The sequence below is a fragment of the Oreochromis niloticus genome, linkage group LG23 (genome assembly GCF_001858045.2).
Source record: "Oreochromis niloticus isolate F11D_XX linkage group LG23, O_niloticus_UMD_NMBU, whole genome shotgun sequence".
In the NCBI taxonomy this organism is placed as follows: Eukaryota; Metazoa; Chordata; class Actinopteri; order Cichliformes; family Cichlidae; genus Oreochromis; species Oreochromis niloticus.
The window spans coordinates 34384243-34400250 of NC_031986.2; the positions used below are offsets into that span (position 1 = coordinate 34384243).

The following is a 16008-nucleotide window of genomic DNA, read 5'->3' on the forward strand; positions in this document are numbered from 1 at the left end:
GAGAAGAGATAAATAAAATGGAATGGCCACAGAAGGAATAATGGTTTATTTTATTTAATCATTTTAATTGTTACTGTGTAGCAGTATCCAATGGATATGGGAGAAGTGCTGTGGGACGTTCACACCCTTCGGTAGTACCTTCTCTGTTTATCAGTCGCGTACTCACACTGTGTTATGTTACTGCTGATGTGCTGATTTGCAAAGTATGAGTACGCTTTGTTCGCTGCAAAGCGTACTCATACTTGATTAACTACACTGTGACATAAACAAAAGGTTACTAAGGCAACCTGAGGGCAACAGCAGGCTGACACATGTATGATAAAATACTGAGACGAGTACCTGATCTTCCTGCTGAATCTGGAAGCTAACGAGCAGTCCTGGTGAAAGAGGTGCGAGGATGTTCGGATCCAACCAGCTGCATAAAACCTGCAAAGTTTTACTAAAACAAAGACAAAACAAATTCATCAACAGAAGATTTGTATGTTAAAATTGACCTGTTGCTAAGTAACAACCATCAGGGCCATTTAAAAAAAATTGGAAAGCCATAAAGTTTGGGAGGATATTAAGAGTTACAGGTAACATGTGAACAAATAAAATTAATGAGTACTTTACTGTACGTTCCATTTATAGTATTGCTTTAATATCTTTCACAGTACTTCTACTGTAATCTCATTTACAGTATTTTTACTGTAATGTTTTTTACTGCACTTTTATTGTATTTTCCACTGACATTAGTACTGTCATATTGATTACAGTACTTTAACTGTGAACTAATCTACAGCATTATTACTGCAGTTTATAGTATTTTTTTCTGTATTTGTGCTAAAAGCGCTTTTGTTGTGTATTCATTTACAGTACTGTATTTTTATTTACAATTATTGTGAAATATTCTAAAAATGTCATTTTAACATTTAAAAAGCATTTAAATTGCAGTCCAGCACTTTATACTCAAAATTTAACCCTGAAAGTGAGATTCTCATATAGATTTGGTCCTACAATATGCTTTTAATTGTAAAATATTATTGGAGATAAATATCTGAATTTCAGGAGCGGGACCACACCTCCAAACACGCTCCTTCCGGTTCTCATCTATATATGTTCCCCCAGTTCACCAAGCTGTGCATTTTCATTTACGTGCCCCACCCTCCCTCCTCTTTTCAATTCTTTAACTTCTATTTAGTACATGGGGATCTGCCAGGCCCGGGAGCCGTCGCCAGTCCCCTTCGAGGCCTTCCCCAAACCGCAGCTCAACTTATGTCCAAGCATTCACCTTTACCTACCAGAGCGCTGTCAAACCTAAAATGAGGACGTGGGCCCAGCTAGTGATCTTTGAAATTATGAACAGTGCAAATTACATACTTGCTTATTTAAAAGGAACACCAACTATTTCCACTTGTGGGCCTCACTAGTGTCTCATATTAAAGCAGTCTGTTAAAAATGCATTAAAGCACTTTTATTGCTTAAAAAAAAAAATCTCAATCTCTAATATAATTCAGTTTCCCAACCTGCCACTACTTCAACTGTGCAACGCATTCTGGGTCACTGACACGAGTTGGTGGCATGCCATCATTTATCAATGAAATGGAGTTTACTGAATATTGGGAAAATACCAGACTGATACTGTTATTTTAAGTGAAAATGAAACAGGAGATGTGAAGATGCTGCTGATTATCGGCGATGACTAAAACTAAGCGCCTCACTAACAATGTTCGCCCTGAAGGAGTCCTTGAATGGATGGGAAATTGATGAGAAATGGAAAAGACGGGAAATACCAGGCACTCTTGTGCTGGCAGTTAACCATCCACTCTGAAAGCTTGCGAATGGTCGTGAATGTAAACATACAAGAAGCTGAACACCAGCCAGTAGCATCAGCTCAGCAGCCTGAAATGTTCAGTGTTGTCCAAGTAAGAGCAGCGCTGCTATTCATGTGGATACACACAGATCGGATACAGCCGAGCTGGATGTAGCTGAGCCAGTATTTATGGAGCAAGTTTGACTGACTTGGATAAAAAGTAGAAGACTAAATGATGTTTTTTTTAAGAAACATTGTTATTTCCAGGGAAAAAACACATAACAAAAACATTAATAACCCAATTTAGTAGAATTTGCCATCTCATGACCATGACTCTTTCGCAGCATTGACTTAATTTGGAGGAGACAACTCGTCTTTTTCATCTTTCCTGAACTCTGACATCCTGGAAACAAACTACGAGCAGATAGTTTTGTCTCCTATTTTGTACATTTGGTGGCCGCTAACCAGCTCATGTGTTCCTTACCAGCTTGCTAGGTCGTTTATGTAGCAAGCTTCAACCATCACCTGTTATTCAGGTGTTTAGTCTCTCATCCTGCTAGAAGACAGACTGATCTTGGGCTGGATTGCAGATTGGATTGTAGTCTTTGTTATGCTTTGGAGGGTCACTCTAACAGAACTAGCAGCAAGAATTGGTTTATGTGCCACTATCTCAGGCTGGAAAGCACAACAAGAGCTACCAATAACAGCTGGAGTTCATCTGCAGGGCAGGAGACTCACTGGAAATGTTATTTGTCACAACACTGCCAATCCCACAAATAGAATCCAAATCTGTGAGAAAACAGCATAATATATACACAACACCTGACACCATTTCATTACACTGTAAAAAAAACCTGTTTAATAAACCATCCTGTTACGAAGCAGATGGTAAATATCCCAGGCCGTCTCAAGAAAAATTTCAACTCTACACCTAAGTTTTTCAGATTAGCTCAAACTGCACTTATTACACATAAATTACATGTTACAGAACCCAGTGAACATTCACACGTGAGCATTTTACTACAGTATTCAAGCAACTTGTTGAGATCTATGATTACTTCAGCCTTTGCATACATTTCCATTCTTGTGCAATGGTGCTGGAATGGCCACAGCAGGAATAGCGGTTTATTTTGTGTAAAATCATTTGAATTATTAATGAAATCTCTGCAATTTTTAGTGTTTACAAAGACACAAATGGGCTGGATTGGATACGGGAGATGTGCTGGACGTTCACACCCTTTGGTAGTACCTTCTTGGTTTATCAGTCACGTACTTACACTGTGTTATGTTACTTATAAATCCCTGCTGCTGATTTTAAAAGACTACCCTGTTCTCTGCAAAGCGTATTCATATTTGATTAAGTACACTGTGACATAAACAAAAGGTTACTAAGGCAACCTGAGGGCAACAGCAGGCTGACACATGTATGATAAAATACTGAGACGAGTACCTGATCTTCCTGCTGAATCTGGAAGCTAACGAGCAGTCCTGGTGAAAGAGGCGCGAGAATGTTCGGATCCAACCAGCTGCATTAACTCTGCAAAGTTTTACCAAAACAAAGACAAAACAAATTCATCAAAAGAAGATTTGTATGTTAAATTTGACCTGTTGCTAAGTAACAACCATCAGGGCCATTTAAAAAATAAGAATGACAGAAAGTCTGAGAGAATATTAAACTCTTTTGACCAATCATTAATCCTGTTTTTACTGCTGTGAACTGTAACTCTGTCATTCTTAAGTAATAACATATAAACATACTGTTTTTTAAGTCACAAATTTACCTCCGTTGTCTGCTGCCACAGTCCACGAGCCTGTGTAAAAAACATTACAAACAGGTGTTTAGCTTAGTCATTAATGCTGATGCTCCACAGACCACAACCAGACATTAACACGAGTGTTTTCACAACCATTCTTCAGCTGCTTTACATAGCTCAAATCTGCGCTACCTGCCTCCCTCCTTTATCCCTGTGCAACATGACTCCACCTTTCTCATTCTCCCATGTGAAGACTCCAGTAACACACTGTACTCCCCAAGCACTGTACCTGAGGAAAAAAAGGTAACGTAGGAGGGGCATCAAACCCCCTCACAAGCATAACAGATCACTGCTATGCTGAATCTCAGCTTTGAGTAAAGCATAATTAGTGATTTTAAAAGAATCTAACCCAAATAACTTGAATGAGCCAGAACGTCCTCATGAGGATATGATAGTACTACCATTGTGTCAGCAATGGGAGTATCAGTTTACAGGAATGTGAACACTGTGAAACTTTCAGATAAGGCATGCACGGCCAACGCACAATCTTTCTTTCTATCTGCAAAATACTGTTAAATGTGCACACAAATTAAACAGGTGCCAGTCTCCGAGTGCTGAGTTTAAACAGTGGCTGAATTAAAGATTTTTTGGTGAATCAAAGCATTCAAATAAAAAAAAAAAGCTTTTTTGCCTTTGCTGGTATTGTCATATGTATGTATTTGGATCTCAAGCAATCCAGCTCAAGTATGAGCTCATCCACTTTTCTTTAAGAGTTTAGAAAACCTAATGTATGTAAGTAAAGGAACGTTTTAATGATCTGACAAACGCCAGTCTTCCCCTGTCTCATTCTTTTATTTAGGGCCTTTCTAACAAGTGTTTGAACTTCCTCATGAATCTAATGCCACCTGGTGGAGGTGAGCACCCACTGCAGATCAAGCATCAATTGAAGGTCAAAAAGGGTGAATTTATAAACAGTGGCAACCCCGAACAAAAGGCAGTTTGCTGAATTGATGCTCACTCAATGTCAGTTAAATGCACTTTTTGTGGTTTCATATCTCTTTGTCTCCATTGCTCTTTCCTAAGTGAGGTCCCCCCCACAAACGCCACACATCTACACCTGAAGGTGTGTGTGTAACTTATTTCTTATATGTGTCTCTATGTGAGTGCGTGTGCATATCTAGGGCAATCTTTCCTATCTATTTTTACAGCTGGGCTGCGACGCAGAGTGGTTAAGGTGATGTGCCAGTGGTGTGGAATGGGTGCTTTAAGGCCTCCACAAACAAATGACAATCGATAGGCCAGACTGTTCCCACCAACAGTTTAACCGTTGGCCAACACGGCTGCAAACCTCAGAGCCATTAACGAAAAGTGGATTTGTCTTTTCGAGCCTGCGGGTTTGGTCAAGGTTCAAGGCAATATGTCAAAATACGTGAATATTAGAAATTACAGCCAGCGTTTCAAAGTCATGCAACACAAAAGCTTATGTTACAAAAATCATCAAAGTAAATAATGAAATGTGGACTTTTTAAGCAGAAATGTACTCTCCTAAACTTCACATTGCTAAAAACACTGTCAGTTATGCAAAAATGAGGCCTTGATACCATACTGGAGGCCACTTAGTGGTCACCGATAGAGCCAGACTGCTAAAAAAAAAGGCAAGTGAAAGGTAAAAAAATAAACAAAAAGCACATTATGGGGTATTGCTCATGTATGTATTCATGCTAGCTGCCAACAAGAACCATCCTCTGCAAACATTAGTGACCCTTTTATTTGTTTTAACACCTTTTAAATTCCCAGAAGTGACCAATAGATAAAGACATCACTTAATATTAAAAAAAAACTTCTTTAGATTGCATCTTGTTAGATTCACAGTCTTACTGCGGTAGTTAGTGAGAAAAACAGATGACAAGTTTAACTTCCTCATATCTTGCTCAATACAAAATGGAAACATGCAAACTGCTAAACCCGAAGGGGGCTAAACACTGCAATAACGACCACAGCAATCAACACACACAGCAACTTGTTTCAGGAGATTATAATGGTTGACGTGCTGAACTCTAAAAATGGCTGATTATGACTGAAATGCTTTTAAATAAGTTAGCTACTCTACTGCTACTTGACAAAGCAAGGGTGCAAAGTGAAGGGTCGTTTTAGGCTGACTTTTATTTTAAACACATCACAGTTACAACTTTATACAAATCTTACACTGACAGTAAAAACCACAGGTGGCAAAACAGACACATTCATTATCACTGCGCTATATATCAAATCATCGGAAAAAAAACGCCCAGAGCTTTTATTACATGCCTAATGAGCTTATGTGTGTTCTCATCTTCTAGTGTATCTCACAGGATCTCAGCAGTACACGATCCTCAGACCACTCATGTATCAACAGCACAGTAAGTGTGAGAAAGCCCCATGCTGTGGGAAGCTACACAATGCCCTTATTTCTCAGGGGCCTACATTACTACTGTAAAGTTGTCATGTGACGCTGTACAAAAGTCACACTGCAGTCGAGTATGAGGAGGCGATATCCTCTTCATACTCGCTGAGGCTCAACTTCCTGTAAAAAGTGGTTAACAGCTGAGCTGTGAATTAAGGAGTAGGAATCAGGCCAGCAAACATCAACCTCAACAATCACACAAATTACCTCCTTGGAGGGGTTTGCAGAAGACATGGGGTCTGATATGACATACAAACTCACCTTAAATAGGTCAGGTTAGAACCAGAGCAAAGCAGAGGGGACGGGAGCTTGTTAAAAGCAAAACATCTGTGTGTGTCTGCGTGTGTGTGAGTGTGTGTGAGGGGAATGGGGGTGTGCGGGGAGTAGGGCTGACATAACAACAACAACAACATCAAAGTTTACAGGAACAAACTGATTAAACTAACCGCCCCAGTGATGACTCACCTGGTGGTATCACAGTGAAGTGAACTGTGTGGGTGCACTGAAACACGTTAGTAATGGTAAAACTGTGGTTTGGAGGGTACTGCTACGAGTAGGGGTACCTGGGCGAGAGTAGATTTGAAAAACAACCAAATAATATAACCAAAGTCTGTACTGTGACTACCACAAAGTAAAAGCACTGTAAAAAGAAAATCTTTCCATTCTCTCTCGCAGTACTTCTAAGACAAAGACCCACGTGTCCAACCATTTACTCATGAAAATGGCACCTTGCTCAAGTTCATTCATCATTATGATAACAGTAGTATTGTCTAAATGAATCAGTAAAGTGGTAAACAGATCCACTAGCCATGTGTTTTTTCTACATCTTATCTATCTGGGCAGAGTTTTGGCATCAGATCAGTCCAGTTCAACACTAGCTCTGAGTGACGTTTGAGCGACTTTGACGATAAAGATGACCATTTATTGAAATTTCCACCAGCATGACATCACCGAATCCTGGGTGTTTCAGCATTAATCACAAGACATCCTCGATTAGCTTAGCCCCTGCCATGGAATAACAGATATAACTTGATTTTTCTTAGTAGCGGACATAAAGGGATCTCCTTCGCCTCTGCATTGGCTAAAGTCCCATAATCCCTCTGCCTGCATACTCAGATAGCCGTGCTGACAGACACCAATGAAGGACTATGAGTTGTGATTGCGTTAAAGTGGAATTATTATACACATATCAATCTCCATATTACTATTCTTGTACAATAACAACAACAACAAGAGAAAACCCCCCACTTAGCTTACTTTAACCTAGCTGATAAACATCCTCACAAGCAGATGAAAAAACCCAGCATGACATCACAGGTCACTTTCCTTTTTTCTAGCTTCTGCCTGTCTATTGCAAACCACCAATAAACACATGGATATGCTCATTTCCAACACCAGATTTTACTCGCTGGCCACACAAAACTATCCTTCCACGAGTTAAAGTTAAAAACACTCCTCATGTCATCCTGGACACATGTATTTGATACCTTATCATACGTTATCACACGTATATCACACATGTCCAAAAGCACCCAAGAGACTCAGAGTGGTGGTCTGAAAAGTAATGATGTCAGTTTCACTGGAAGACGCTTTGAGTTCAAGCTAAGAGACACGATGCTGAAATAATACTTTTAAACAAGCATGACTTCAATAAATATTTATTTATATACACTGTACAAATTTCTATAATTAATTAAATATCAGAAGCAGTATGCTTTAAGTAATTACATACATTAAAAATAGCTTGACTAAACTCTCCTTATCTTTCATGCTAATTTACCCATGAGGTAACTGAGCTCCTAATATTAATGCACACAAACACAAACACACACACACACAGGTGAAGACTACAGTCTACAACAAACTTGTGAGCAGTTCTGGTAAAGTTTTCTTTTCTACACAGGAAGGATAGCCACTCTGTCTCTGATTCCTCACCTCCTACAGGTATCGCTTGAATAATGCTTCAAAATATTAACTAATGCACATATGGGAACGGACTGATTCTTACAACCCTCACACGCCCGGTCACATTCATCCATATAATAACTTTTTTCAACCTTTAAGTGTTTCTATGTAACATGGGGCTCTTGCCCAACCCAGCCAACCTTTTGATTAGTGGTTGGCCTTCTCTACTCCTGAGCCACTGCATTTATATAGATATAGGAGTAGGGTAATGCAACCCCTAATCTCTATTATAGAAAACAATACAGAAGTGCTTTAAACTGGCATTCTTTCTAGCCGGTAGACTGTGTAAGTCTACGGAAAAACAGCGCCGGACTCAGTAAATCTTTTTCCTGATGGGTTTATGATCTCAATGAACCAGCTTACAGATTTGGTGACTACAGCATACTGTTCAGGACAATGAGGCAGAGTATGCTTTAGGATGAGGCAACACTGTGATTAAGAAGCTGGTTCTGTAGGAGTGAGGATTCTGAGTCAGATCTAATCCTTCATGCCCGTCTGGTTTCACACTGAAGTTGCAGGCGGCTGTAGCTCAGGAGGGAGAGCAAGTCGTCTAACAATCGAAAGGTTAGTGGTTCATCCCTGGCTGCTCCAGCCTGCATGCCAAATGTCACCTAACCACTAACTGCAACTTGCATCCAAGTCTCTGACATATCCATCAGAGTATGTTTGAAAATATATGAAAATATAAAGAGAAAAAAAATGCTTGTGTGAATGACACAAGTTGCATAAAGCTCTCTAAATGCTTAGGTCAAGTAGAAAAGTGCTATATATAAGAGTCAGTTCATTTACCATGAAGATGAAAACACAACTCAAGCTCTCCCAACAGAACTAATGTCTATGTCCAACTGTCTGAGGCATTTAGAAAGGTCATGGTAACACTTAAAGCGGGTATGAGAAAGAAAGAATATATACATATATACACTTTTAATGCACAAGGTAAAAAAATTCAAAGACAAAAACAAGCAGAATAACTTTCTCTTTGTGGCCTAATGTGCCAAAAACAACAAAAGATACATCAGTCATCACACTTCCTTTTTTGCAGTGCGCATGGCCAGTGCAGTAAAGCTCAAATTCACTTCGGCTCTGTGATAAAGCCTCGAAAGTCAAGGACGTGCGTATGAGGAGGCTTGAACGACCTTTTTCAGACTATTCTTTTATTTAGACAGTAGGTCACTTGTTTTTGTGTTTCTCACAACCTCATTTAGACATATGACGGGAAGAGTGATGGGGAGACCTACAGTTCGCACGTATGTGCAAAACACTTGTTGCACTTGTGGAAAGATGCATTTGGCACCTGGTGAACACTAGCGAAGTGTAAACACACTTTTAGAACATTTACTTCTCTTTCTTTCTTAGTCACTAAGATCAGAATCTCTATGTGTCTGAAGTGCATTTGTGATTTACAGGGCTTTGTAGTGAGTGGCACCCCAAAATTCAATCACAGGTTGCAGCAGAACTCTTTTCTTCATTGGGAAGAGAGAAACTGCACCACAGACAAATGTTTTAGTCTACAAGGCATTAAAAACAGATTTGGTAAGACTGGAATTCTCTAGTGACCTGAACAACTCACAAAGTTGAACGCAGACTGGGCTGTCATATTCTTGTGCATGCATGTTAACATTAGCGCATGTGTTCAGATTTGTGCCATGATGAAAACTAAACATATGTGTGCACATATATGTATGTATGTATGTATAAGGAGCACTTTGAGGAGCTGATAGATGGAGAAAATGATAAAGGAGGATGGATGAATAGAGGACACTTAGTGAATCAAGAAGCGTGGAGGATTAGTAGTGAGGAAGTGAGGACAGCTATGAGGAGATGGAAGAGTGGAAAGGTAGTTGGTGCAGATGACATACCTCTGGAGGTGTTTCAGACATTTTAACCAGACTGCTTAACACCATCTTAGAAAGTGAGCACTGATTTTCAAGAACAAAGGTGACGTGCAGAGCTGGACAGATGGATAAAGCTGATGCGTCACACCATGTTATAGGAAAGAAGGAGCCCTACAGATGCTTGTTTTGGGAATGTTGGTGGAGGTCAACCATCCAAAGCAACCAATAGAGTATGAGAGAGGTGAAGAAGGGAGTGCCGGCAGGGTTGAATAGGAAAGGGAAGGTTTACAAGATAGTAGTGAGACCTGCAGTGATGCATGGTTTGGAGATGGTGACGGTGACATAAAGACAGGAGGCCGAGCTGGAGGTGGCAGAGCTGAAGATTTTTGTTGGAAGCGATCAGGATGAGTAGTTTGGAGACAAAATAAGACAAGCTGAGCAAGGCTGAGATGTTTTGAACATGTGCAGAAGAGGGATAATGGATATATTGGACAAAGGATGATAAAGATTGAGCTGCTAGGCAGGAGGAAAAAAGAAAGACCTCAGAAAAGATTCATGGATGTAGTGAAGGAGGACACGCAGAGGGTTGTGTGACTGAGGAGGATGCTGGGATAGGAGGAGAGGGAGGCAGATGATCCGCTTTGGTAAACCCTGAAGGGAGCAGCTGAAAGAAGAAGAACAAGGAATAGAGGACAACTGGTGTTCTTTGTCACAATCAGCAGATGTGATCAACATCTGTTTGAGTAGCCTTCTTCCTTAGCCTGCAGCCAGCTGTCTAAACAATTTATGAATCCTTTACGAAATTAACTAGAAATCCTGTCTGTGGGGATAAATGTACTTGTGGTGGAGTTTATCAGACAGGCTGGGTAATTAAAACCTGTAAATGACTAAATCATTAGCTTTTTCATTGGATTTACTGGCAAAAGGAATACAGCCTTTAACAAATGTTTGAAGGCCCTCCGCATCCATATTTTGGGTAAAAATCAAAGCTGCCAGCAGCAGGATGTTAGTCGAGCAATCACTGGTACAAAAGAAATACAGATAATGGTCAAATGTTCAAAAGTGTTCTCTAAATTGGACACTGAAGCATTATAAAGCCAACAGGACTTATACTGCTCAAGCTAAGTAATCCACATAAAAGAATCATCTGCAACATGCAGTCAGGATGTGGGTGTTGCCACACACGAACGTGGGAGTGCAACAAATTATGCAGGCCCTTCATATCACAATGTTTTCTAACCATGTATTATTTTTTTTAAAAGTGCCAATAAACTATCCTCGAAAAGGTCCAGATTCACACAGTGCTGAGCGACACAGTCGAGTAAATCGGATCACTGTCTGTCTAAAAATAAATCAGCCCTGCATTTATTAATAATTTGGATGCTATCATATTTATAACACCTGCTTCCTGTTACTGCTACAAGTTGATGCTACACTGTAGTCTTCACCTGCATATATGTACATGCGTGTGTGCACGTTTGTTTCTGTGTTTTGTGTGCATTTATGATAGTTTGTCTCTTTTCAAAGCCATCGAACTAATACGCGGGAACCAATACAACCTGACAGGTAATGTGTCTTTAAAAATCTGGAGACAATGTTCTTACTAAAAGAAGACTGTTGGAACATGAGTGACTGTGGCTGATGTGGTAATGATGAGTCAGACAGAAAATTCTACTGGAGTTTTTAACAAACACACATCTGATAGGACACCCCCCTGTGATATGGACAGCCCCCTCACTCTGCATGCTACAAAGAAGTCTTCAGCACAAACTGCAGAAGAGTGATGTTGTACAATGTGGTTTTCCATTCTGGTTGCTGTTCAGCTTCTGTGTCTTCTCGCGAGAAGCTGCTTTTTTGCAGCCTTTCAAAAGAATACCCGGACTAGAATTAGACTGTGGACAGAACAGGAGAGGTGGATCATTAGGATCGTTTCACCTGTGCTTCTCAAACTGACCCGAACTTGTTGATGCTTGGGCAGTTGCAAGGCTGGAGATTTCAGTGCTCTCTGCAGACAACCTAATGTACCCTGGTGCACTTTGCCCCTGTCCCGTGCAGATAGTGATTCATCTCTGGCAGCTCGGGTGAGGGAGGATTCAAACAACAGCCTTCTTGGTTGTGTTATGAAACATTTTGTTTTTTTCACCAATAGACCAATAGATGGACAGGCGGATTCGCCACTCTTAAATGGAAAAATACAACACAGATAAACAACTGGAGAAGAATGAGAGATGTGGGGAATCACGTCTGCACCAGTGAAGATCAGTGACATTGAAAAAGCTAGACCAAAACCAGGTGCAGAACTAAATGGAATTCCACACCATGTGACTGAATTAAATATGGACAGATGAATACTGGGGAGAGACTCGCCAAAGGCACAAAAAAGGGTTTAACGAATCACATTTATTAAAGTAAATTTGTATGTGTAAAATACTCACTGTACAGCTACCTATTTTTGTAGACGTGTGGAAGTGAACAAGAGTTGTGTGTGTATTGTGGTCATGTTAACATGACCACAACGTCCTGACATTTTAGATTAAAACATTAGCACTGCAAGGCACAGATGGTGCTTACAAATTCTAAAGTGCTGCTTTATCAGATGGCTGGACCGAGCAAATCCAGCAACGGGAAAAGAAATTCCCACAATTTGAAGCATTCAGCAAGAACTGCCTCTAGAAATTTTCCTTTTAATATAGCAAAAAGGAATTTGAACTGACCAGCAATTTCTCCTTCAATGTAATTTGTCTAATTAAAAAAAAAAAAAAAAAAAAAAGATACAGGGAGCGCTAAATTACAAATCTGGATTTTAGTGATTCCCTGCATCCTTCCTGAGGCTGGACTAGTGTATGAATGGACCCATTCAAAGTCCATCCTGAAATTTAACTGTGAGCACGTGATTAGCAGTTACATGCACCATAACCTTCATTTAAAGAGGAGTTACAGGTGCAAAGTAGGCACAGGTAAATCCATGAGAAGTTATAGCTTTTGTTAAAGTTCCCGCAGTGTCCATTTGAAGAGATGCGCCACATGCTGTCCAACACCGTGATATGGAGCGAACATTTTAATTTAAAAAAAAAGAAAAAGAAAAAAATATCTCTAAATCTCACATATATGTAGCTCGTGCTTTCTGGGATTTGTTTCAGTGTTTTATTTCATTTCATCACGTCATTCAAAACAAATAAATAAATAAATGTAAAAAAAAAAATCTCAAAGTAAAACATAATCATGTCGTAACCCAAACCATGTTTTCTACTAATGAGTAAAGCTTACTGAACAGTGGTGTCACAGTGCGACTGTTCTGTAGACACGTCGACCGATGTGCTGTAATTTTACAAAAGTAATAAGTAAGACGGTTGATCCAAATCGACTCATTTCAGTAACACCTGTTGGTTTGATCGTGGCCACACACAGCTCTCTTGGACTTCCGCACTCCAAGTTAAAGTTGCCAGATCGGTTTCCACAGAATGAAACAGACAGCACAGCGTGATTGGCTATCCGTGTGGCCTATATGTGCGTACCGCCCAGCAGCTCTGCTCTCCACATCACCGCTGATTGTGAGTGAATGGTAAGTTCAGCCCTTTCTCTGTTTCCCCCCTTGTAACACCCACAAACTTAAAAAAGATTAAGTCACTTTTCCAAGTGCTGCGCGTAAAACTGTATGTCGCTCTTTGCGTGTGTGTTTGCAGAGCTGCAAGAGACGCTCAAAGTCCCGGCTTCTAAACAGTCCCACAGGTGTCATCCTTCCAATCAGGTCAGTGTCAGTTCAACTTTACGACGCTGTCTAATTCTAAGGCTTTAAAACGTGAACGTTCACATTCAGTATGGTCGCGTAAAGTTCCCTCGAGGCTGACTTTAATGTATCTGTCTGAATCTTAAGAAGGTTAGAAACGGTTTGAAATGAAAAAGCACCGCCACTGTCGTATGTGCCGACACCATTTAACGTTGTGGTGGAGTAAGGCTGTTTAGATTAATGCACATTGAATTTACATATTATTAACTCGCTTTTCAACGTCAGTGAACTACATGTTTCGTCAAATGTCTGAAGTACATTCAACTCAAAAATGCTCGAAATACACGTAAACGAGTTTTCTCAGCATTAGTTATGAATCGAAACTTGCAGCAATCATTGCTTTAGGTGATTCAGGTGCAGCTAACGGGGTCAGATTTGTGCTTGATGCATGGATGTATGCATGCTGCTTGACTGACACTTGTTTCCCTCCACTAGTGTCATGAGCTCCCCGAAAAGCCCTGACGGTGCCGGGACAGATGCTCCTTGCCAGCCCTCCTCCTCAGTTGAGAGCAGTGGGTACACGGACACGGAGCCTCGGCTCCTGACTGGGACTCGGTCCTCCCTCCTGGCTCGACGTCTCATGCGCTTACAGGCCTACAGTAGCCACTTCACCCCCGTTACGCGCCGGAAGAGGGAGATGATCCCAGACGATAAGAAAGATGCCAGCTACTGGGACAAGCGACGCAAGAACAACGAGGCGGCCAAGCGGTCCAGGGAGAAGAGGAGGCTGAATGACCTGATGATAGAGGGCCAGTTACTGGCTCTGAGTGAGGAGAACGCCCAGCTGCGGGCTCAAGTGCTTAACCTGCAGTACATCAGTACCCTGAGCATAGAAAAAACCAAAGCACCCTCTCCCTCTGCGACATCAACAGCGCCTGTCCTAGCGCCCACTCTGCCTTTGTCGCCCATACCTCCCCACACCCCTTCTCTCTTCCAGGCAGGAATCAGGGCTGTGCGACAACAGGAAACGGCACTGAACCAGTATGAGTCCAAGCTCCCTTGTTTTGGCTCAACTAGAGGTATTTTTAATCCACTAGGCCATCGCAATTGTGGGACACAGCCAGGCATCCTTCCTCTCACCGGCTCCGGTGTCCTTTCGCTCCGAGATAGTTTAGGGAGCGGAAGATCAGGGGAGGTGGGAGTGGATGCCCAGCGCCAGGTCTCCTCCGCCGATGTCATCCCCATCTCCCCCAGTGTATCTTCCCCACCCGTCTCTTCCTTCTCAGCAATCATGTCCTCTCCTGACACTCTCCACCATGCCTCTGCGCTCTCGTACCCACCCCAAAACTGGCTGGTGCCCCAGCTGAACCACCCGGCGGTGTGTAATAATCTTCTTCTGCCCTGGCGGTCCTCCTACCTGGCTCCGTCGGCCGTCTACTCCGGCCTGCCTCTCCACTTACAAGAAAGGCAAAGCCAGGGTGTCGGGGTGGAGGCGCACATTCAGAGGGGGCTGAAGAGTCGGTTCAGCAGTGCAACGCCTGGTTTGTCTCAGCTCGGGATGCATCTCAGTTCTGGGGGACGCTGACTGGACAGATTAACCGTTAAGGTGTAACTTACAAGAAGTTTTTAAAAAATCCCCAAACTTAACGTGATTCCATATGCGTCCAAATATGATGTGAGGTGAAGGCTTTTGCAGTTACTGTTTTTTTTGTTTGCCAGTAAATATGCAGCCCAAAAAGAATGAAACGTGTGCAGTGGGTCATAATGAAAATGTGAACAATTAAAAAACGAAATAAACAACCTTCACGTGGCCTATATTCCCCGAAAGATCGGCCATGAACAATGTATTTTACCACGAGCTACACGGCACGATTTTCTGTGGTTTTATTCTGTTTGAATGAAGCTTTTACGCTCCCGCTCTTTGTCTGCATTTGTTTTATACAATGAAATATTAATGTATAATGTAATAAACACACAAGCTGTTTATTCGTTTTTGTTTTTTAATGTTACGCCGGACTTTTCTTTTTCATTCAAATTATTTAATTTCATTGCAGTATGCGTATTTCTTGTACGTTTTTACCCTTTGCCAGTGATGAAAAACAAAAAAACAAACAAAAAAACACAGCGATTGCACCAGTGAAACTGTGCGTGCTGACTCGGTATTCCCCTGTATCCCCACTGCGTGATTTCCCAGCACAATTCGACTCGATGGAAAACTGAACGTTGAACCGTTTATTTGTGGGTCAGCAGCTCAGTGAGACACAATCCACCACATTTCAGTGAGACACCACATCTGAGTAATGTTTAAATCTTTAAATGCTATGCTTTTGTTAGAATAGGGTCTACATGAATGTATATCCATGCATTCGAATAGTCCTGTTAGTCATTTTACAACCAAGTATAAAAGTAATGCTTTAAGTCTAAAAGTAAGTATAAAACTCTAAGAATATACTCTAAGTATAAAAAGTATTACTTTTATACTTGTCTAAGTA

General features: G+C 41.1%; 2 protein-coding genes across 7 annotated transcripts in view; one reads left to right on the forward strand and one right to left on the reverse strand.

Moving 5' to 3' along the window:
• atp8b3 (ATPase phospholipid transporting 8B3) overlaps window positions 1-16008 on the reverse strand; it is a 45567-nt gene that overhangs the window by 18866 nt on the left and 10693 nt on the right. For 3 of the 6 annotated variants that reach the window (XM_005478707.2, XM_019352059.2, XM_005478709.3), the window contains exons 1-4: window positions 3739-3826; window positions 3574-3603; window positions 3243-3329; window positions 340-439 (exon numbers count right to left, since the gene is read on the reverse strand). In XM_005478707.2, the coding sequence (XP_005478764.1) occupies window positions 340-439; window positions 3243-3329; window positions 3574-3603; window positions 3739-3785 (264 nt within the window). In that variant the 5' untranslated portion in view covers window positions 3786-3826. The other 3 variants (XM_019352057.2, XM_019352058.2, XM_025903130.1) reach the window with 3 other exon arrangements.
• On the forward strand, window positions 13163-15665 carry si:dkey-172o19.2 (uncharacterized). The gene is made up of 3 exons (XM_005478705.4): window positions 13163-13351; window positions 13473-13537; window positions 14012-15665. Exons 1-3 carry the CDS (start codon window positions 13349-13351, stop codon window positions 15099-15101), a joined length of 1158 nt encoding a protein of 385 aa, XP_005478762.1. The 5' UTR covers window positions 13163-13348; the 3' UTR covers window positions 15102-15665.

Excerpts from the sequence above, each read along its gene's own strand:
- si:dkey-172o19.2 (XM_005478705.4), top strand. Across the intron at positions 13,538-14,011 it reads GGTGTCATCCTTCCAATCAG|TGTCATGAGCTCCCCGAAAA; the intron begins GTCAGTGTCAGT and ends TCCCTCCACTAG.